This window comes from Pyxicephalus adspersus, chromosome 3 (genome assembly GCF_032062135.1).
Source record: "Pyxicephalus adspersus chromosome 3, UCB_Pads_2.0, whole genome shotgun sequence".
NCBI lineage: Eukaryota > Metazoa > Chordata > Amphibia > Anura > Pyxicephalidae > Pyxicephalus > Pyxicephalus adspersus.
The window spans coordinates 9,655,156-9,677,193 of record NC_092860.1 but is presented as its reverse complement, the minus strand read 5'-3'; the positions used below and the strand labels follow the sequence as shown (position 1 = coordinate 9,677,193).

General features: G+C 40.3%; 1 protein-coding gene and 1 long non-coding RNA gene across 2 annotated transcripts; one reads left to right on the top strand and one right to left on the bottom strand.

Moving 5' to 3' along the window:
- Positions 1–523: 523 nt before the first annotated feature.
- On the top strand, positions 524–21,812 carry LOC140325600 (uncharacterized). Its single transcript, XM_072403525.1, has 7 exons — positions 524–643; positions 15,178–15,267; positions 15,747–16,070; positions 17,195–17,482; positions 18,739–18,873; positions 19,352–19,381; positions 20,444–21,812. The coding sequence occupies exons 2-7, from the start codon at positions 15,204–15,206 to the stop codon at positions 20,506–20,508; spliced, it is 906 nt and encodes a 301-aa protein (XP_072259626.1). The 5' UTR covers positions 524–643; positions 15,178–15,203; the 3' UTR covers positions 20,509–21,812.
- LOC140325601 (uncharacterized) lies at positions 6,563–13,629 on the bottom strand. The gene is made up of 3 exons (XR_011919704.1): positions 12,789–13,629; positions 8,999–9,131; positions 6,563–7,573 (listed from the first exon to the last, which is right to left on the bottom strand). It is a non-coding gene; the product is annotated as an uncharacterized lncRNA (long non-coding RNA).
- Positions 21,813–22,038: the final 226 nt, after the last annotated feature.

Genomic DNA, 22,038 nt, shown 5'->3' with positions numbered 1-22,038 from the left:
TGCAGAATGGTTTAAGGCAATGTACATACGTGCAATAATTGTCGACAAAACGACAAACGACTGCATGATGCATGAACGAGTGCTGTACATACAGTGCCTTTTCTGCTCCATGGAGGGGGGAGGGGGAGAACGATGGAGCAGCACTCCGCTGCGCTCTCTCCCCTACACTTCCATTACGACCGTTCGTCATCCATCGTCTGTGGATTCACCAGGACGGTTGTTCGGACAATAGACGACAAGCAGTGTACACACACCAAATTCTCGTCTGAGAACCATTATCGGACGAAAACCATTGCACGTGTGTACCTAGCCTAGGGAAATTCTTGGCCATTGTTACCTGAATAAAAATGGAGCCAATAAACATCATCATTTTGTCAGATTTTGCAAGGAATGTCATTGGAGTAAACAGTTTAGCCTCAAGGGATAAGGAAGACTGAGTTTCTACAGTAAGATATAACAGCTTAGGAAAACAAAGAGAAAGTGAAAGCAGCTTTAAATACTCTACGCGTGCTAAAGTAGATAAGTCAGTTGCAGCCACAACTTTCAGGGATACGGACAGGACAAGGAAAACTCTGCAAGTGCAGTAGGGAAGAGCAACTCTTGGGGGAGTCTGAGCTGCAGCTGACCCTTCAATCAATTCAAGGTGAGACAAAGGCAACACTACCATGACATAATTGTCAGAGAAATGCTGCAAAACTAAAAGAAACAAAACAAATTCTCCTTTCAGCTATTCACAGACTTCGTTGTGTATACTTAGTGACTAATTTCCTGCCAAAACAACAAAGTTCTACTAATCCAAAGCAAATCTACAGGCTAATGCAGCAGCTCAACAAATTGGGAAAGGTTGTAGGATATTGTATTCAGATTGCAAACAATGTACACAGATATTGTTTTTATATAAGGAACATTTAGGAATAACATTGGGTTCAAGCAAAATTATTGATATTAAACAGGATTTATATAGCGCCAACATATTACACAGCGCTGTACATTAAATAGGGGATGCAATGACAGACAGATACAGACAGCGACACAGAAGGAGGAGAGGACTCTGCCCCGAAGAACTTACAATCTAGTATCATATAAAATGTGCCTAAAATGACTCCTGAATAACAACAATGCACTTTCTGATACTGTGTGGGTGCCCGGGCAGTCCTGCACAGGGACACCTGCGGTGATAGATCTAAGGAGCTTTGGAGAGAAGTTTGGTTGGTGTTGCTCATTGTTCTCCTTGCTGGAGAATATGACTTGAGGATGCAAAGCCCTGCCAATTCCCCATAGAGAACAGAGCATAGCAAGTCCGTATTGGGGAAATGTCAGTTGCAAGGAGACCACAGGCGGGTTTATTACTGGTTGGTTGTCCTCCGACTATCCTTTTTTTGGCCCCTTTGACATATGATATCTATTGTATGCAATGTTTACATACTTTAAGCTCCTTCTGCATCAGTGAATGCATTTCAGCACTTGAGTGCTTTGACACAGTGACCCTGTTTAATTAAAGCTCTCCAAGGCTGGAGAAACTACATTTCATCAGTAAAGCTGGGCGATCCAGCAAACCTGGAATGGATTTCTTCAATGTTTTTTGCTAGCAAATGTTTTAAATCCTGGACCAGATCCATTTCAGGTTTGCTGGATCACCCAGTTTCACTGATGAAAGTATATTCTCTCCAGCCTTGGAGAGCTTTAATAAATCAGGCCAGTTTCCCTCATTTATGAAAGCTCTCCAGGACTGGAGAGGATATGCTTTCATCTGTGAACCTGGTAGATTAAGGAAACCTAAAATGGATTTCATAAAGTCATTTGTTTTCTTGTTAGCAAATGTTTTTAATTACCGGACCAGATTCATTCCAGATTTTTTGGATCACTGATAAAAGGGTATCATCTCCAAGCTTGGAGAGCTTTAATTAATCAGGGCCAGTGCCTGAGGCATTACATTAAATATGAATATTTCAGACTTGACTGATACTGTTAACTTTTCCTGGTTGAGTTTACTTTTGTCCTAAACTAAGCTAAAATAGCAGCCATCACTAAAGCTGGGTTTAGATTTCCGGGTGCTCCCTTCCAACCACTGCTGGGTGCATTCACAAGGGGGACTGCATGGGGTTTGCAAATGCTTGCTGTATGCAATTACCATTAGTTGGGTTTGCACTGGTCACAATGCATCATATCTGCTTTTCTGTTCTTGTACTCCAAATGGCTGAGAAATATTTTTCAACCAATTACAACTGCTTGTAAAAAGTTTTGGATGGGGTTTAACAGTAGACTGCCTTAAGATGCTGCATCAAGCTGTACAAAAAAAAGTGATTTTGTCCAATATTATATATAATTAATATTATTATTCAGTATGTATATAGCACTTACATATTACGCAGTGCTGTACTATAGGGAATTAACCTAACTGCATGTTTTTTGAATGTGGAAGGAAACCCAAGCCAATTTGTTTCAGAAATAACCAAGGAACCAACATTTGGTTTATCAAGCAGCTGTTAAATAACTAAAGACTAGTGAACTGCAATAGTTATGCGGCCCAAAAATACCCCTCTGAACTAGAATGTGATTATCAAGTTACAATGTTGTAATATTGAATCTATAGAACACAAGCTTGTTCTATTATCTTTGCATTTCCTCCGCTGCAGAAAAGCTCTACAAAATTGTTTTATTACAGAATTTCCTCATTGACCTCTAAAGTAACTTTAATGTGCAGAAAAACTAGATAAATATCACTTTCCTGTCCATTACTTTGCTGTGTATTCCCTCTCTTGCATAGTTATGTTGGACATGGAATTTTCAGCATCTTGCACACATTTTGGAGTTTTTAGGTTTAATTCTATTTTTCACCCCCCACCAGTAATTACAACACTAATGTTTCTGCTTGACATGCTTTTTTATACAATGAATCCATGGCTCAGATAGTTTTGGTTTCTAAGAGAAAAGCAACCAAATTAATTACAGACTGGGTAAAGGTCGCACAATGGAACAAACTTCATAAAGTTTTATCATGCCATTTTTATTATTCTCAATAGGACAAAGGCAAACAACCAAACACCAGTCACTGTTTCTTTATTAGGTGGAGGGGGGGGGGGGGTTCTCTTTTTATAGCTGCCTTTTTTTTCATTTGGCCTAATACTTAGATTGAAATTTTTATGCATAAAGAAACATACAGCTAATGGTATATGAATTCTGAAAGTGGTAATGGAATATGAACAGACTATGAACGGATCAGGAAATATTTTTTTCCCTGTTGGAGCAAATTGAACTTTTTTTGCCTTCCCCTAGATCAACTATGTCTAAAGGGTTCCAACATGGGATACAATTATTCCCTTGTGGTTAAACTTTACAATGATTACTTCTGGACTTCTGCTTTCATTTCCCATAAAGGGAAACAGGTTAAAATACATTCAGCAGTATTAGTTTGCTCTTCTTAAGTGCTCCCGTGAAATTGTGCATCTAACAATGTTTGACATGTTGGGTTTATTGGTTCCTAATAGTTATGGTGCCCTAACGTGGCATCTCAATCAATATTATTACATGTTTTGTATTGTGTACTTTGACCTTCAATAAATAATATATTCCAGGTGCATCCAAACAGTTTTATGGTTATTAGTTCAAAATAATGGTTATTTTTTGAGTTAAAAAAACCTGTCCGCTTTCATAAACTGCAGAAAAGGACTTTTGCCCTATAAGTGGAGCAGTGATCTTTTTTCAAAGGTCAAATATACCATTTACTGAGCCAGAACAAGAAAATGTGAAGCTCTAAGGTTGGCCTCACATGTCAGATCTTTGCAAAGAGACCGCTGTTTCCACACTGCGGCTAAGGGATCCTCTTTACAACAAGATAGCAGGGGAAGGCTTTCTACGTAGGCTGAGGCTACTTTAAAAAGAAGACAAAAGTTTAGGATTTTTTTATGCATTTGAAATATATGTAGTTACTTGGAACTGAAAGTTCATTTAGGCTTCAATTGCCATTGTGGATTTCTATTTTGTTTATTTACTCAAATTAACCTCCATGTGCATCCCTTTCATAGAGCTATTAGACTGTAGGTTTCTGTAAAGAAAAGAGCAATGCAAGTTTATAAAAATGACTCACAATAAGTGCAATGGGATATAAAAAGATCTCAGCAAAAGCTCAAGCCATCTACATTAAAAATAGAATGTAACATTTTGTCTGGAGTTTGCTACCCAGCAGTGTACTTGTAATATAAAATATAATTCAGCTTTAATGCATCATCCATGTAACCCATTATGAGCACTGATCATTTCGAAGATGTAGGGCTAAAATTGTTTGCATTTTATTTTTTGTTAATCCTAATTGAGTAAGAAAACCTTTTTCCCCCTGGGAATTGAGGGTATTTAAGCTGTTTCTTGGCCAGTAATAGCAGACAATCCATTTAAATCTGAACTTATTTTTCTGCAGCCAACCGGTGTCAGATCTTGCGCATCCACAGAATGATATTTGGCACTGGGGTACGGTTCACATTGAGCCTGATTTATTAAAGCTAAGAAGAGACAGTCATGGGAGAACCTGGGGGATCCAACAAACCTAGAATAGATTTGCTCCAGAACTGGAAACATTTGTTACTGATAACAAATGATTTTTAAAAAATCCATCCTAGGTGTGCTGGATCACCCAGGTTCTCCCATGATAGTCTTGGAGAGCTATATTGAATCCGCCCCATTGCCTTGACATTGGTAACTTGTGGCATGTTTTTAAAATCTGCTGCCACCAGGAAATTTAACTATTTCTGAAGGAATTGTGAATTCCATAGCACATCCCTTTTTGCACACCATAAGCCTCCTGGGTGAGTTCTCTCACCTCCCTATCAATTGTTTTGTATGGAGAATAGAAGGAAAATTCTATAATGTCACTTGATTGGCAGCTCACATCTCATCGCACACAGCTGAAGATTCAGGACATTTGGATGTGTACACATAGGAGGCTTTTATGTTAAACACTCATTTTAATTAATTACATTATTTCTATTGAAATGAATGGCTGAAAAACAAGAGCTTTATTGAGATGGATACAAAAAACCCTAGAAAAATGACCCAAAACTGAAAATTACTTAAAATGGTGAATTTTCTTTCATCAACCCAATTGGTCCCCTCTATTGGGCTTGTTCTGCCTCAATATAATCAGCCACAGGTAGTAAGCTTGCAGAAGAACAATAATAATGTGTTTGTACAAATAATGATGAAACACAAAGGGAGTAGAAGTTGTGCAAAATGGTGAGATCCCAGGTACATTGGATGACTTATAGAGCCCGAGGGGACAGTGCAGGATTTTTATTCTCTTCTTTGACTATTGCTGATTTTTAGCTTTTTATGGAGAACAATGGCCATGCAAAATGCAGTTTTTGGCTGTAGCAAGGAACTGTAAAAGTTTCCATACACATTCTCCACTATCAAAGTGTTCCTTCTATTGTTAGCTGGTGGGATTCCAACAATAAAGTTACAATCAATAGGTACAATATGTTTCTTTTGATCTGAAAACCGGAAAAGCTAAACATTAGAAATTTTTGATGAAGTTTGCTGATGTTTCTCAAGTCTTTGGCTAGAATTCTGTCCTATTTACTACTCACTGTTTTGGAAGCCTCCTGTCCTTGGCTTTGAGCCCACTGCAGATAGACCCTTTCCGGAAATATTTTTAGGAGGAAATACTAGAGGAAAGTAACCAACTGCTAGTATTGGCTGTGGTTTCCATGCAGCTGATCATTTATACATTACCAACAAACCATTTCTTGCTCTGCCTTAACCTGCCCTACGTGGCCTTGATTTTGGAAATTGTAATTTATGTGCTGTTTTTTCCTGTTTGTTATGAAGAAGTTCTGGTGATGTGCAACTGCTTTTTGTCTGCTACGTGTAGAGGCCATTATGGTAAAGACAAGGCCTTGGTTCCTCTACTCTAAGGAGCATGGTAATTAGCACATTCATGGCATCCCCAAATCTGACTCCTAATCTCTTTAGGGCAGACGCTGTACACCTATGTTTTGCATCTTGATATGAATCGTATCTCCATTCTGCAGTGCCTGATGTAGAATCAGTTTGTCTTGCCACATTGGTTTCCTCCATTCTCCCACCAGTTGCCTGCATTCAAGGCATAAATGGAAGTGATTCTTCAGTAGGGATGAGTGAGCGAATTTATTAAATTCGGTCTCGCGGCGAATTGGGCCATTCTCCCTTACCAAACATGTAGGCCAGAACGGCCTTTGTAAATCTGGCCGGCGAGACCGAATTTTTGGGACCTGCAAGACCAATAAGGGGAGCAGAGCTGTCAGCGCCACTCCCGATTGCTCTTGCACCTCTTTACTAGTTGTATGTGTTCTTGGATAGAGTTTTTCTGTCCAGGAATACAGTGTGAGTCTCACTGGCTGCTCATGAATGATTGCTGCTGTGGGAAAAATCCTCTGATTTTTTCCACGTCCTCGTTTGTTCATAAACACAAGCCACATGACTTTATGAATGGAGCCATGAGAATCTTCCTTCCAGTGAGAGATCCCCAAGCACTACAGGTCAGGTCAGAATGGGGGCTTGCCCTCATTCTGACCTGTAGTGCCCGGGGATCACTTACTAACAGGAGGATTTCCACGGCTGCATCGATGAATGCAGCCGCCGTAATCCTCCTATAGTGATTTCCTGGATTTCTGATGGTGTCCGGAAATTTCACAGGCCCATCAGAACTTCAAGGAAATTTTCGCGAGAGTGCCAGAGCATTCTAGCTCATCCTTATTCTTCAGTAAATGAGCCACATTGGCCCAGCTTCTACCCTAGACAAGAACGATCTTGTCTAGCAAAATCAATGCGGGAAAATAAATGTGGATAATGTTATTGTTTGATCAGTCAACCGTTCTGATTCTTTTGTGGCAATGAGGTGCACATTATATAATTATGAAAAGACTTTGTGAAGTGAAACTTTTGTTTTGCTTCATCAAAGAGATACGTTGCCATGCTCTGGGATAAAGAAATAAAACACTCAAAAATGTTGTTAAGCCAACTTCAGAAAACAAAACACAGCAGGAAGATGCCAGATAAGAAAGACTCGGTAACATGACGACAATCCAAGCAGGAAGGTTACTGATGAAAAATAACATGAAGTTTACTTTTTGTACCTGTTTTTGCATGTGTTTATTTTTGTACCTATTCTTTTTTAATCATGACATATGGCCCAATATGCAAATGGCGATGCTTTCTCCAATAGACAATGGAAGTGAAGTTTATGCAAACTCAATTCCGTGTTGTCACCAAAAAATATGGGCAATGTGAGAAACTTTTAAAGATTTATTTAGCTATTATTAAATGAGGCTCTCTCACTCAACTTGGGTCTTGTCATTATTAAGGGGAGCATGGGGGTCTGCAGGAAGGTGGAATGGGGAACACATGCGTAAACCATTGGGGACAGGTTGTAGGGACGAGGCTTCACCACTCAACATAGGTCTCCTCATCAATAAAGGGAGCATAGGGGTCTGCACAAGAAAGAAATTGGAAAGCACAAATGTAGACCATTGGGCATGGGTTGTGGGGATGAGGCTCTGTCCCTCAACATGGTTCTCCTCTTCAATAAAGGAAGCAAAGGGGTCTGCAGGTAAGAAAAAGGTTTTATTATTAAGAGACATGTTAGAAGGGAAGGGTTAGATTGAGAGGAAGAACCAGTTCTCAGAAATGAGGTATTTAAAGCAAGTAAAGTTGGAGTTAGTAATCAATATTTGTATTAGGAGGCAGAGTTTAAGTTAAGAGATAAGGATGGAATTAGAAGGTAGAGTGAGTCATAGGGGGTAGGGAGTAAAGTTAGTGTTAGAAGGTCTAGAGATGTCTTTCTAAACCCTATTAACATGGGGAAATAACTTTCAGGTCTTCAGGAAACCCCTCCTATACTTACTATATCCATAGTGTACAGTATATTAGTGTGTTGGTCATTGGGAAGAATGCCTCATACATTGCTCACCCTGGAGAATAATGTCCCCCATATGGTAGCTAAAAAGATCATTGGGGTCACCGAAACTGACCTGCAGGGACACAAATTGCTCATTACTGAGGAAACCCCTAGCAATCCCTGGAGGAACCCTGGTAGAGAGATGCTAGTTTAGGTATTAGAATGTAAATTATTGTTAGGATGTAGGGTTAGTTTTAGTGTTACATTGCAACATTATTGTTAGTTTAGGGAAGACATCTGGTGTTAAATAAACTTTGATTTGTCAGAAAACAATTGTATAATGTAATATCATTTATTAAACTGCTACATTATGTTATCTTGGTTCATATGGTTCATTGTTCTTTCAGTAGTTTAGCTCACCCTGCAGCCCCCATGCAGATCACCTGCTATGAATAGAAAGCTGAAGGGATTTGGGTGAGCTGAGCTGCAGAGTCACTGCTGGGAAGGAGAAGCAGTTGGAGCTGAGCTGCTGAGAGAAAAACCTGAAAATGATTTTCTTCTCAGGACAACAGTGATATCTTTTGTAAGCCATCCGCAGTCGGGATTTCTTCCTGGATAAATATGCCTGCTCTGCATGCTATCATGTCAATCCTGGTTGTTTTAACAAATGTCTTACACAGATCAGCCACCTGATTGTGGTTGCTACAAAGTTATGTTGTTGCAGTCTTGCTGCTAGAGACAGGAGTCTGTGAAAACATTCACTCCAGCCTGCAGCAGACTGATAAAATCATATCAGCCTGGGAAAAAAGCAAACTGGAGCTGAAAGATAGCTAAATACAAAGACTGCGATTTCTCTGAAATGGTAACATGTCTGTAATGTATACATATATATAGGTAAAGTTACTCTCACCCCCGCTGAGATAATATTTTAGATTGGTGCATTGCATTTAATAAGCTGGCTTTCTCTTTGACTTGTGCTTTAGGAAGCACCTGTTCACCACTGTTGTGTTTTTTCCTTTATCAAGATGAACATAGACCTTTGAACCTCTGTTGAAGGAAATGACAACCAGCTAACAATATAATAATATTAGGATAAAAAGAGGATAAGGTTCAGGGAAATTTAGAAAGGACCTTGGGACTTTTTGGATGTTCTCAGAGGAGTTTCACTGCACCTTGCCTTGCAGCACTGGGGTCTCATTCTTCCTAGGGTTGCCCTTTGGTTGGTATTGTTGCTGCATGGATTTTATTTGATTGCAAAATCAACCTGAAAAAAGAAATGAATTAGCAGGATTTTTAAGCCTAATTCATTCGAGTGTAACTGAGGGCAGTGGGCTGTAACTGAGTAACTGCCATTGTCAACCTTGGATAAGTTTTTGACTTGAAACAGGTTTGGCAAACACAGAACGTTTAGGTGAACTCAGTGGTGGACGTAGCCAACAGTAGGGGGTCCCTGTTGGCTGAGGAGGGTCCAGGGCCGTCCTGTAGTACCACACTTTGCACCTCCGAATGCCCACCCCTGGCCGCGCCTCAACTGATATCCTTTATTAATTGTTAGGACCCCCGGTGTTCCAGTCCATTCACAAACCAGAACCAAATTGCTAAATGATTGCCGATACATTCTCATTTATCCAAGTCATGATAAAGCCATAATTCAATTAGTACAATTGCTAAATATTAATATATTAAAAAATAATATATATTAAAAAATATAAATAAAAATCTCATATTAATAATAATATAATAAATAATTGGATCATTTATTGCCACTCCCCTGCTCACATGTAATGGTTGCCTTATCGGTGAGCAAAATCCTGCAGCCTTATGGCCAGCAATTGCATAATGCAATGTAATGTAATGTAAAGAATGGTCCACATGGATATTGGGCTGATGATTGGGGATAATCATGAGATGGTCCGGAAATTTAGACTTTCATTACAAAAACTAATAATACCTTTACTTCCAAAGAGCCCTCAATCCCTGCGCAATCTGTTTCCAACTGGTCCCGCGCCATCCCAGATTTCTTCTTTTTTTCACCAACGGGCTCCACCATATTCTTCTAATTTCGGGATATGTTTTCACCTGAAAATGTAAAAAATGCCAATCCCAATGCAAATGCCTGAGGTCAGCACTTTTTTTACATTCTAGGAAAGCTTCTACGTATGCCCACGTAGTAAAGACAGAAGAGGGTTCCCTTTAATAAAATTTAATAAAAAAGTATATAAAAATTAAAAATAATTTTTTTTCATTAAATATTTGGATTAGCCACCCTTTAATATATTGTTAAAATTTTTGTGTTTTATTATCCCCACTTTAATGCAGATTTTTTTACTATTTTGCTTATTTTCTAAATTTATTGCAATGACCCGGAGAACAGCATTGACATTAAATCACTGGGGAAAGGAGTCTGGGGTATTTGTGGGAATATGCAATAAGAGAAAAAAAATTTTTTAAAGCATGATTGACTGTGTTTTTTAAATCACCTGCAAAGTTAAATGCAAACTCTGTGAACCTAATATTTTCACCAACACTGCTGGGGGAGGGGGGACAGGTGAGAACATGTTACACATGATACGTGAAACTTGAAAGCTCTTTAGAAATCCCCTTTATCACAGTAGTTTTTTTTATTCTATGTTATCAACCTGAACTTGGACTGTTGACCGCAATAACAGCTGGTAAAGAACTTTATGATTATGTAATGATCTACTGAGCAAGGCAGGTTCATAAAAAAGTACTAAATGTAATTTAACACGAAAAAGTCCAGGTGGGGAGGGAACATGTAACAAAGGTACAAAAATATGTTGTAAATCACATAGGGTCAGGAAATGCATTTTTATAGCCGCCTGACAACTTTGGCTGGAGTCCTAAAAATACATTTAAAAGGGTAATCATCTTCTATAAACGTGTTTGGTTGCATGACTGTATTTTCAGTTTCATTTATGGAAAAACTACAGGTAAATATTTCACCTGGGGCATGTTCCTCATCACAGCCTCCTCCAAATGTTTTGACTACATTTAAAGTTGATTTACATAAGATGACATGGTCTGGTCTTTATTGTGGTATAGTACAAGGTGTGTTGCTGTGGATATGTTTCTGGTTTTGTCAGTACAGTACTGATTTTTTCTCTGGGGACATTAGTCTGAATTTTTTAATATAGTACTGATTATGTCTCTATAGACATGTTTCTGCTTGTTTTAATATATAAATAATATTATGGCTAATTTAATACTAATGACTAATTATATTAATTGAATAAAAATAATTGTGTGTCTGTGGACTTGTTCCTTATTCCTGGTTGAATCGATATATAATAATTAGGATTCTGGTTGTCTCAATTTATTGATAATTCTGTGTCTGCGGACATGTTTCTCGTTGTCTTACTTTATTAATACTGATATTTCTGCGCAGTTGTCTCTGGTTGGGTCAATATATAATACTTGTTTCTGGTTTTCTCAATATATTAATGTGTGCCTGCAAATAATTGCGTATCTGTGAATATACTTCTTATGGACTCAATAAATTAATAATTGCGTGTCTGCAGACATGTTTGTAGTTGTTTAGATATAATATTATAATTAATAATGATCTGTCTGTGGAAATGCTTCTGGTTCAGTCATAATATTAATTATTATGTGTCTGCAGAAGTGTTCTTAATTTATTATTACGGACACATTTCTGGTTGAGTCAATATATTAATATTTGTGAATCTGCGAATATACTTCTTATGGAGTCAATATAATAATACTTGCATGTCTGCGAATATGTTTCTGGTGGAGTCAATATATTAATAATTGCGTGTCTGCAGATAGGAATAATGTTGTGTCTTATGAGTTACTAGTTGTGATCATATTATTTTTGTTTTTTATTCAGCTAATGCAGAGGTCAGCAAACTTTTTGGCCACTAGACCATTTCAGGGGTATGCAGGAACACACTAGGCCGGGCTCTCTCCAGTCCCGCCCTAATGGCTCTGCCCCCACCAGGAACGGCCCCTGAAGAGAAATTCCTCTCCTCCGCAATGCATACAGAGGAGAGAGAATGCTCCCTATTTACCCCGGCGGTGGAAGTGTTAATGCTGGCCGCAGTAAATAGGAAAGAGAGCCACAACACGGAGGCTCAATAGTTGCAGGCGGCTCTGGAGCTCCGGTAGTTTTTTCCAGCTCCACTGCTGGTTGCCATCCAGGATTGGGCTGGATCGGCCAGGGGGCGTTAGGCCGGAACAAACTACCGGATAGGCTGCATCTGGCCTAAAGGCCGGAGTTTGTCTACCTCTGAGCTAATGTATAGAAGTTATGGCCATGATGTCACAATAATATTATAATGCTTGGTAAATTAGTATTGGTGGTGTATGGAGTATGATAGTGGGGTCATATGAACCTGATTGATCCCTAAACAAAGGTGGAGACATTGATGATGATGGTATTGTCAGAGATAGCAGAACGGGTGCAGACTTATTCCGCGCGGCCCAGCCACTCACTGACATCAAAGTGCTAATTCTTAAAGAACCAGCAGCTGTATTCTTGGCAGCTGCCCCTATTCATTCTTTATGGGGCTGCCTTTGTGGAAACGCTGCAGTTCACTGGCAAGAGGAAATAATAACAGCATTCGGCTTCAGTGAAATGCTAAAGATGAAACCTCTGCAAAGGGGAATGACAAAAGCGGTGCGGCTGCTTATCTTTTCCTGGTCATATCGTATTTCCTGCCGTGTTCCAGCACCATTTCGGGATTTTAGTGCCACTAAAAATATCTTTGTGTAAACAGCTGATTGTTTAAAAGTTTCCAGGAACCTGCAACTCTAAAACCAAGTTACATATAGGGATTTCCACAAATAGAGAAGAGAAAAGAAATGTTAGAGTTATGTCAATTACTGAATAGGTGAAGTCAGCTAAATATTCCAACAAATGAGATTTGTAAGGTTTGTATACCTGTCTCTCCAGTTCCGAGGTTTATACAGCCATGGCACACAGCAAGGCAGAGAACAGGTTTTTCTTCCTGCGTTTTTTGTCTAAAACCATTGCTGACTGAAGGAACAGGCTCTCGTGTTTTACTAAAAACCCACAACTTCCCCAATTTATTCCCTGATTTCTTGGAAAGAGTGACTTTGGAGAGGATTCAACACATGCACAGTTTTACTGACTTGACAAAAACTTAAGCTGAGCATCAGCAGCAGAATTGATGCCTGGTGCAGATTGCAAACATATTGGCTCTGGAGGTAAAAAGAGCGATTCCGGGCTTGAATTTACAATACAAATGTGTAGCTTATACCCCCAGTACACATATAATTCTGCTTGCAATGTCTAAGAGTGTCAGTATATAGTATGGAGTAGTATAAGGACACAGACCAAACAAGCAGAACATAGTGCATGTAGAAGGGGGCACAGATTGTTATTTTCTTTGTATTTGGAGTTCTACTTTATACATAGGAAGGTGAGGGAACCTACAAGAACCCACACATACCTGCATGCAGCAACTTTTTAGGAATTTGCCTAGGGCACAGTTAGTAGTAGCATGTGCTGATAGCATGTATTTACTTCTCTGATACAACACTGGACACACAGAATGTTATAATCTAACCTAATATGAAGTTCTAAAAGATTTGATCAGTTTTTAGGAAATCACAAAACTTTAAAATTAGAATAGTTTTATACCACAAGCCCAGAAGAATAAGGAATTAGCAGCCAGATCCCACATTTTTACATACCTGGCAGTCTGATGAGATGACAGGGGCACCTAATGGCTGTGCCACTTCTCTAAACAACTCAGGGATACAAAACCAGGGATACAAAGATGGTTAGACTTGGTGGGAGCTTGTGGGGTCTAGTGAGGCTGGGTGGGGCCTGGTGAGGCTTGGTGGGTTATGGTGAAGCTTGGTGGGAGGAGGTGAAAACTGGTGGGACCTGGTGAGCCTTGGTGAATTCTGGTGGGACCTGGTGATGCTTGGTGGGGCCTGGGGTGGCTTGGTAGAGTATAGTAAAGCTTCACAGAAGCTGGGGAGACCTAGTGGGACCTGGTGAGGCTCGCTGAAGTCTGGTGGGGCCTGGTGTGGCTTGGTGGATTATGGTAAAGCTTCAAAAAAAGCAAGAGAGACCTGGTGGGACCTGGTGAGCCTTGGTGAATTCTGGTGGGACCTGGTAAGGCTTGGTGGGGCCTCGTGTGGCTTGGTAGGGTATGGTAAAGTTTCTTAGAGGCAGAAGAGACCTGGTGGGACCTGGTGTGGCTTGGTGAAGTCTGGTGTGGCTTGGTGGAGTATCGTAAAGCTTCAATGAGGCAGGAGAGACCTGTTGGGACCTGGTTAGGTCTGGTGGGGCCTGGTGAGGCTTGATGGGAGCAGGAGAGACCTGGTGGGATATGGTGGAGCTTGAGGAGGTCTGGTGGGACCTGGTAAGGCTTGGTGGGGCCTGGTGAGGCTTGGTGGGGTATGGTAAAGCTTGACAGAAACAGGAGAGACCTGGTGGGACCTGGTGGGCCTTGGTGAATTCTGGTGGGACCTGGTAAGGCTTAGTGGGACCTGGTGTGGCTTGGTAGGGTATGGTAAAGCTTGATAGAAGCAGGAGAGACCTGGTGGGACCTGGTGAGGTCTGGTGGGGCCTAGTGAGGCTTGGGGGGTATGGTGATGCTTGATGGGAGCAGGCGAGACCTTGTGGGACCTGGTAAGGCTTGGTAAGGTCTAGTGGGACCTGATGGGACCGGCATTCAGTTATAACGGCAGTAGGTAATAATGGAAGCTGCAACAACCTTTGTTCACTCCAGTTTATTTTGGGAATCCTACCTACCCAAATAATACTGAGGTTTGCATTCAGATTTGTCTATTTGGATTCATACTGCATTCCAATGGCCATTCAAAACTTAATTTTATCTGCAGCTCAACCCATTGTAATGTTGGGCCAACAGGAATAAAATCTAGGTATGAATAATGTGTAAAGCTTCAACTCTATCCAGTGATAGGAGAGCCAATGGAAGGAGCTGAAGGTATGATCTGGTTGCTTTTGCTACTACAGTGCATTTTTAGCATTTTATTATTTTCTCAAAGTAAATGTTGGGCAAAGATTTGCAGTACGTCTTAATTAACTTGGAAAAATTTTATTGTTCTAATTTACCATAAAGAATTGACAATGCTGTCTTTGCTGCACTTACATGTGCCAGCAGTAGAAAAGTGACATTTAGAGCACACAAGTAATCCATCTCATCAAAAAAAAAATGTATACGTTATTGTAATTTTTTTAATATGAATTATTTATAACAGCTTTTTTATATCAGAACAATGTATAATCAGCACAATGTTTTTGACTTTTTCTTTTTTTTTTATCTCTCCAGGACCTTCAATATATGAAACCAGCAAAATGCCTTTTAGATACACTTTGATTTTATTCTTCTCCCTCGTGGAACTGGGCATGTTTAGTGAAAGTAAGTTTTCTTTTGTGCTTAAAATGTTATGTAATTCTTAACAATAAACCCCTGTTTTCTGTTCTCTGTCATTTGCCAAACATACCATTAGAAACTCCAGCGATACCCGGGGATTTGGGGAACAATGGTTATAATTCTGCTTTAAAGAAAACTTTTATCTGACTTTATCCCCATGAAAGGTCTATGTATGAATTCCCCTGGCAGCTGATTTTTCGTTCAGATGCATTCAAATCTCCATTCATTGCTCTCTCTAATGTATATTAAAGCTTTGGAGCACTCTGCCACCTAGTGGCAAATTTTCATAAAGCACAGAAGTCATTATACGGTAGTGAAAGCAATTCTTGGGGGCCCCCAAGTGAAATGAGTTGGGGATGGGGCAGGGCAGGTAAGTTGTGCACAGGAGCCCACTGTTGGTTACGTCCATCACTGCACCATATCTGCAGATTCCACTGATCTGACCCATTTCCTCTCTTTATTAGATGTCAAAGTGGATGTTAAATGTGGAGAAGATAAAGATATCGTCCCTAAATGTGACGATCATTTCACATGTAATTCAAACCACACAATCAGAAGCGTAGAACTGAAAAAAAAAGAAATGACATTACTGAAGATCAATGATTTGAAAGATGTGAATCAGCACTGCTCAGAAGACGAAAAGATTTGCTTCAACTTTGAGAACAACAGAAGACAAATTCGCCTAGTTTTAAAGAAAACCACCTTCGAGGACGAGGGAAAATATAATCTGTTCGTTGATAGAACTGATGGGAAGAAGGATGTGACATCAATCAATGTGAATGTAATAGGTAAGGAAAAGCAAAATAGTGTGAGCTCAGGGAATTTTGATTGTTGGAAACTGAACACTAGAGGGCCTCAGTGCTCTGGGTTAAATGAAAGCCAATGTCGGTCAAGTGACTTCCTTTCAACCAGGCTGTCAAAGACCCGCCCCCAGACTGTGAATGAACAGTGATGGAGCAGCCGATTGTGAAATAATTGGTTCTTTGTGTTGCTTCTCCTTCCCCCATTCTGAGCTCAGCTTGACCTATAGTGACCACTGGTGGGCCCCTGCTGCTTTCTAAAATATCTCTCCAAGCAGGGGTGTAAGCTTAAAAAAAAGAAGAGGGGGCACGATAATAGTGAAGGCTATCCATGACGCAGGGAGAGCCTATACGGGGGTCCCGAAGAAGGTGTGCCCTCCCCACTATTCCCGTCTCTTGGTCCCCCATTCTCATGTGGTTCCCAGGAGTCAGCACCTTGCTCGAACTCACCAACCAATTATTGTGCTGGTTCTTGATAAAGCCGATCAGTATCACCCCCATTCATTCCCCATGGATGGTACGTACATGTTGCATCTCACCCACAGACACCCGTAATGGCACTGCAACCTCACCACCCGTCTAATCTAGCCTTCATTGTGAAGATGGTACACATGGGCAAAGAGACATTGAAAGAGGTCTCCTTGGTTTCCTTTCAATCAGATGCTCCCAGGTGCAAACTACTGCCCAAAACTGCCAAGTTTGCACAGGTTGTCAATGTGTTTGTGGTGCCGGTGACAGCGGAAAAGCCACCACATGGCAAAAAGCAATAGGAACCGTGCCGCAACCACACTCAAATGCACGCTAGTTGTCCCCAACTGTTTCCATACAGTTGAATGGGAGTGGTTGCGGTTAAGCATGCGGTAAAAGCTACAGTTTACTGCCAAAGTCCGAAAAGCAGCCTTTGGCATGCGCATACCCTTAGAAAAAATTACCCTTGGTGACCAAGTGAAGAGGATTCCTTGGGGTGGATTTGATGAACATTGGGGGAGGCAAGGTCTGGATTCTGCATTTCCCTGGGGGTCTTTGAGGGAATGCAGTGTCGCAGCTCTGGCAGCAACAAGGATTGTGCTGTTTGCATTCCCATTGATTGATAATTAATTGGTTCCCCCTAGGAGAAGCTTGCAAGCCAGAGATCTCATCAAGCCAAGATAAAATAACCTGCGATCTTACGGTAAGAAACCCCCAAAATCTAACAATCATCTGGATGGACAAGGACAGGAAAATTCATCAAACTGAAATTGTTGACAAACTGACAGAAGGCGCCGTGAAATTGCAAAATTCCTTAAAACTGGCGGAGAGAACCAGGGACATGCAAATGAGTTGTTGTGCATCCTATAGAAGAGATGGCGTGCAGGGAGAGATACAGAACTGCACTACAGCTGACGTGATGAAACTAGAATGTGAGTTCCAATGTTCAGTGCTAAATTTACAACCAGTGAATGTTGGCTTGTCTGAGGTGGGGTATTGCTGTGAAAACACAAGGGAAGGAAGTAAATCAAAAACTGTGACAGGTTCTCTTTAACATGAATCTAAGGACAGACTAGGTTTGTACGTCATTGCTGGAAGGGGGAAGCAGAGCTGACATTAGTGCCTCTGCTGGTAAGTATCTGCAACTACAGAATTCAGTGGCCTTAAGGGCAGATTTAATAAAGGGGAGGCTAGAGGGGCAGATTTATTGAAGAGGATGCTGAAGGGGCAGATTTATTGAAGAGGAGGCTGGAGGGGCAGATTTATCAAAGAGGAGGCTGGAGGGGCAGATTTATCAAAGAGGAGGCTGGAGGGGAAGATTTATCGAAGAGGGGCCTGGAGGGGCAGATTTATTAAAGGGGAGGCCTAGAGGGGCAGTCTTATTGACTGGGGAGGCTGGAGGGGCAGATTTACTAAAGGGGAGGCTGGAGGGGCAGATTTATCGAAGAGGATGCTCTAGGGGCAGAATATTTGGAGGGGAGGCTGGAGGGGCAGATTTATTGAAGGATAGGCTGGAGGGGGAGATTTATTGAAGGAGAGGCTGGAGGGGCAGATTTATTGAAGGAGAGGCTGGAGGGGCAGATTTATTGAATGGGAGGCTGAAGGGGCAGATTTATTGAAGGGGAGGCTGGAGGGGAAGATTTATTGAAGGGGATGCTAAGAGGGCAGATTTATCGAAGCGGAGGATGGAGGGACAGATTTATTGAATGGCAGGCTGGAGGGGCAGATTTATTAAAGGGGAGGCTGGAGGGGCAGAATTATTGAAGAGGAGGCTGGAGGCCAGATTTATTGAAGAGGAACCTGGAAGGGCAGATTTATTGAAGAGGAAGCTGGAAGGGCAGATTTATTGAAAAGAAGGCTGGGGGGGCATATTGATTAAAGGGGAGGCTGGAGGGGCAGATTTATTGAAGAGGAGGCTGCAGGGGCAGATTTAATGAAAGGAATTTTGAAGGCCAGAATAACCAATGACAGCTAAAATTCTGTACATTATTGACCCCCCACGCCATTTATTTTTGCCCAGGAGCTCATTTTATCTAAAACCACCCCTGCACACCAGCAATACATAGAGAGGTTTCTACCCTCCCCCACATCATACAGGTGCATGTTATACTAATTAATGCATGGATATCATGTGTTACATTCGTAATCCATAACAGAATTTTCACTGATTGAACTTTTTTATTTTCAGCAGTTCATGGTTCAAATGAAGGCCCCCCCACCAAACAAACCATCATCCCAATCTTGTGTGTGCTGTTCATTGGAATTAGTTTTGCTCTGTATATCCTGTACCGTCGTCGAAATTCCATCTATTGCCAAAACAGGGGTAAGTATTGAAATATTGTACATATTATTGAATACAATAAGGTTATTGGGCTCTGTTTATAAATTATTCCCCCAGTCAAGTCCTCTGAAATTCACTGACAGATGGCTGAATCTCTCTACACTTCTAATTTCATTTCCTAATAAAACAATGACTCATACTGCCTCCTACTGGCCAATCATCAAAAGTGCACAGTTGTCACTATAGGAAATGCTTTTTGTATAAGCAAAAGATTTGAACCAATCTAAAGCGAATTGATGGGGAGTCATTTATAAATAAAGCCTATAGTGGAAATTAAAAAAATAATACAAATACATATATATATTCCATCAATATAAAAAAAATGTATATACCTCAAATCAAATCAAATCTCTAATTCAAAATCAACAATCAATATAGATTACAATAAGGATATGCAGTTTAAATTCAATTTAAAAAAATAAGTGTTCTGAGTTCATAAGACATTTTAATTTTTCCTTAGATCGCAGCAATTCTGGACAACAACTCCTATGTAAGTAAGACCTAAAAAAAAGTAGATTTAAAAGGGTATTTAAAGATAACACTTTTTTAGATAGGGCTCTATAAATTATTTACCCAGTCAATTGTTAAATGATGGTCGAATCTCTCTACAATTCTTGTTTCAGTTCCAATTTAAACAATGGCTCGTTCTTCCACCTAGTGGCCACTTGCTGGAAGTGCATAATTGTCACAATAGGAAATTAATAGGAAACAAACAAATATAATGCGAGAATTAAGGAAGTGGGAGAAAATCATTAAAAAAGTGATGGAAAATCTCCTCCATAACAGCTGTCCCCATTGAAATATTCCTCTTCTGTTCCTTAATTTTAGACCTGCTGATCACTAGCACAAACCCAGAGGGTAAATTTCCCTAAGGGAAACATAGACAACAGTTAAAAAACTGGGTAGGGAGCTATAAAAATGAGTCTAGCATTGGGGAATAACATTGTAACATTGTAACATTGGGGAATATTTAGAACAAAGTAAAAAGGTTAAAATAATAGAAATATTCACTGTACATAAAAATAATGTGTAGAAACCTGGAGTTCTGGTATATGGTCAGTGCCCGAGGGGGGGGGGGGGGGGGGGTTCAGTAAACGAATGTGTCAGAACCCATTCATAAAGGACATGGGAGCTTCTCAATAGTGCTAGGAAATGTACAATCCAAGCCAAGGTCCAGCCCCTGAGCTCCTGTCTTTGCCGTAAAGGTCACCCCGGCAGTATACCAGGTCACATCCTGTAACCCACTGGGTCCTGTTCAGTTTTTACCCAGGGATAAATAATGAAGTCAAAGCTTCTTCCTGCCCCATAGTGAATGTAGAGTATGAAGGAGACATCTCCTCGGGGGTGGGCTCATCCCACCTTCCTGTCAGTCTTCTCGGTTGAGTGAAATTGGGTGCCATTCTGCCTTGCAGACTGAGGACATCTTGTGGTAAAAAGAAAGTACTGCAGTAACATCTCCAAATTTATAGTAGTCACTTTTTAATAGATTTTACCCCCTGAGCCCCTTTTTTCCAAAAAGTCAGCTAAGTCTGTCCTATTTTTGTTTTCTCAGGTAACTTACAGGAGGAGAATGGGCAGTCAACACGATCGACCCCAATTCGAGGACACCAAGTGTGAGGGATAATTTTGCACAAAAGGACATTTACAAAGTCCACTTGACTGAATTTGAGCACTGAGCCACATTTTTTTTAGGCCTGGTGTATCCATGCAGCCAATTAGGTGTAAATTACCATAATCACCTTGGAAGACCCTTTGGAAGACTTTGGGACTTTTGGGTCAAGCCAATATGAGTGCAGCCACCTAAAAACATAAAAGAGAAGGGTTGTTGGATGCCATTAATCATTGCTTCATCCTATTTTTTTTTCTATTGGATAAACTTTAAAGATTTTGAAAATCAAACATCATCTTTCAATTCTGGAATTTGTTCTTTAAAAAAATCAATCTCTCCTACCCTGGAGTTACAAGGACAGGATGTGAATCATAATCTACCTAATTAGGTCACAGAAATAAATCTGTATTTTGTTTTAATACTTGAATTGGGCTTTCAGGTGAAAAATGAATATAAAAATTCTTATACATGAAGTAAGCTTAATTGGCCCAGCGTCTGTAGGGAAACCGGTCATAGCAAAGGACTTGCAAAGAATAAATAGGAAGAATAAATGCTGGAAAAGTGCAGACTCCAAAACGGGTACTCACGGGATGGACTGGGGACACTGGTTCTACAGACGTTAATGGGAATGAGGGCCCACCAGAATGCACTCAGTTGTATTTAATTGTAAGACAGCAGGGGCCCACTAGAGGGCACAATGTAAAAGTTGTGGGGTAAATGACTGTCCCCCCACTAGAGGTTTGCTCAGATTCTCTTGAGGGCCAGCTTGACCCTCGGCTTACTAAAGATTTAAAAGGACGAAACTTTTTTTTAGCTTGTGGACAATGTTAGGCCAGTAGGACCCCCAGCATGGTGGGTCCCCACAGAATTGGGTTGTTTGTTAGCCCAAAAGATTTGGGGAATAGGACCCCCAAAGGAGCTAGATGACAAATTCCCTAAGGGCTCTTTAGTTCTAGTATTCCGTGTACTTTTTGAGCTGGTTGAGGTGGGATTGTGCCTGATATCCTTAGAAATTCTTTAGGCCTAGATGTAGAAAAGAGAAGATATCTAATGACAAAACATTCTCAATTGGACCCTGTAATATCTTCAAAATTAAATAAAAATGCCACCACGTTACGGGAACCCAATCAAATTTGTGGTCCTGAAGAAAGGAGTCATTTCAGACCTGTTAACTGATTCAAAATGTAAAATGATACATAGTATACACTGTTTCAATGATTTGTATATATGTATATATGTAAATTATATGTATACATTGATGTAAGTCTTTGTTGTAAAAATTTTTTTAATAAATGTATTCATTTGTACCTTGTCCTGGTGTTACCTCATATATATTGTTGTAATAAAAAAAGAAATCAAATTTTTTAATGTATTACTATTTCATTCCTTCCTCTTAGTCATCATACATGTCTTCTCTTCTTTTCAGAGACCTGCATATCCTTTATGCCTGTGGCTACAATCCATGCTCCATTCAGAATGTCTTAATTTGTAGCCACCTCATTGTGGCTTTAGAGAGATAACTAACCAGGTTACAGTAA

Excerpts from the sequence above, each read along its gene's own strand:
- LOC140325600 (XM_072403525.1), top strand. The coding sequence starts at position 15,204 with ATGCCTTTTAGATACACTTTGATTTTATTCTTCTCCCTCGTGGAACTG. Across the intron at positions 18,874-19,351 it reads CATCTATTGCCAAAACAGGG|ATCGCAGCAATTCTGGACAA; the intron begins GTAAGTATTGAA and ends ATTTTTCCTTAG. Across the intron at positions 19,382-20,443 it reads TTCTGGACAACAACTCCTAT|GTAACTTACAGGAGGAGAAT; the intron begins GTAAGTAAGACC and ends TTGTTTTCTCAG.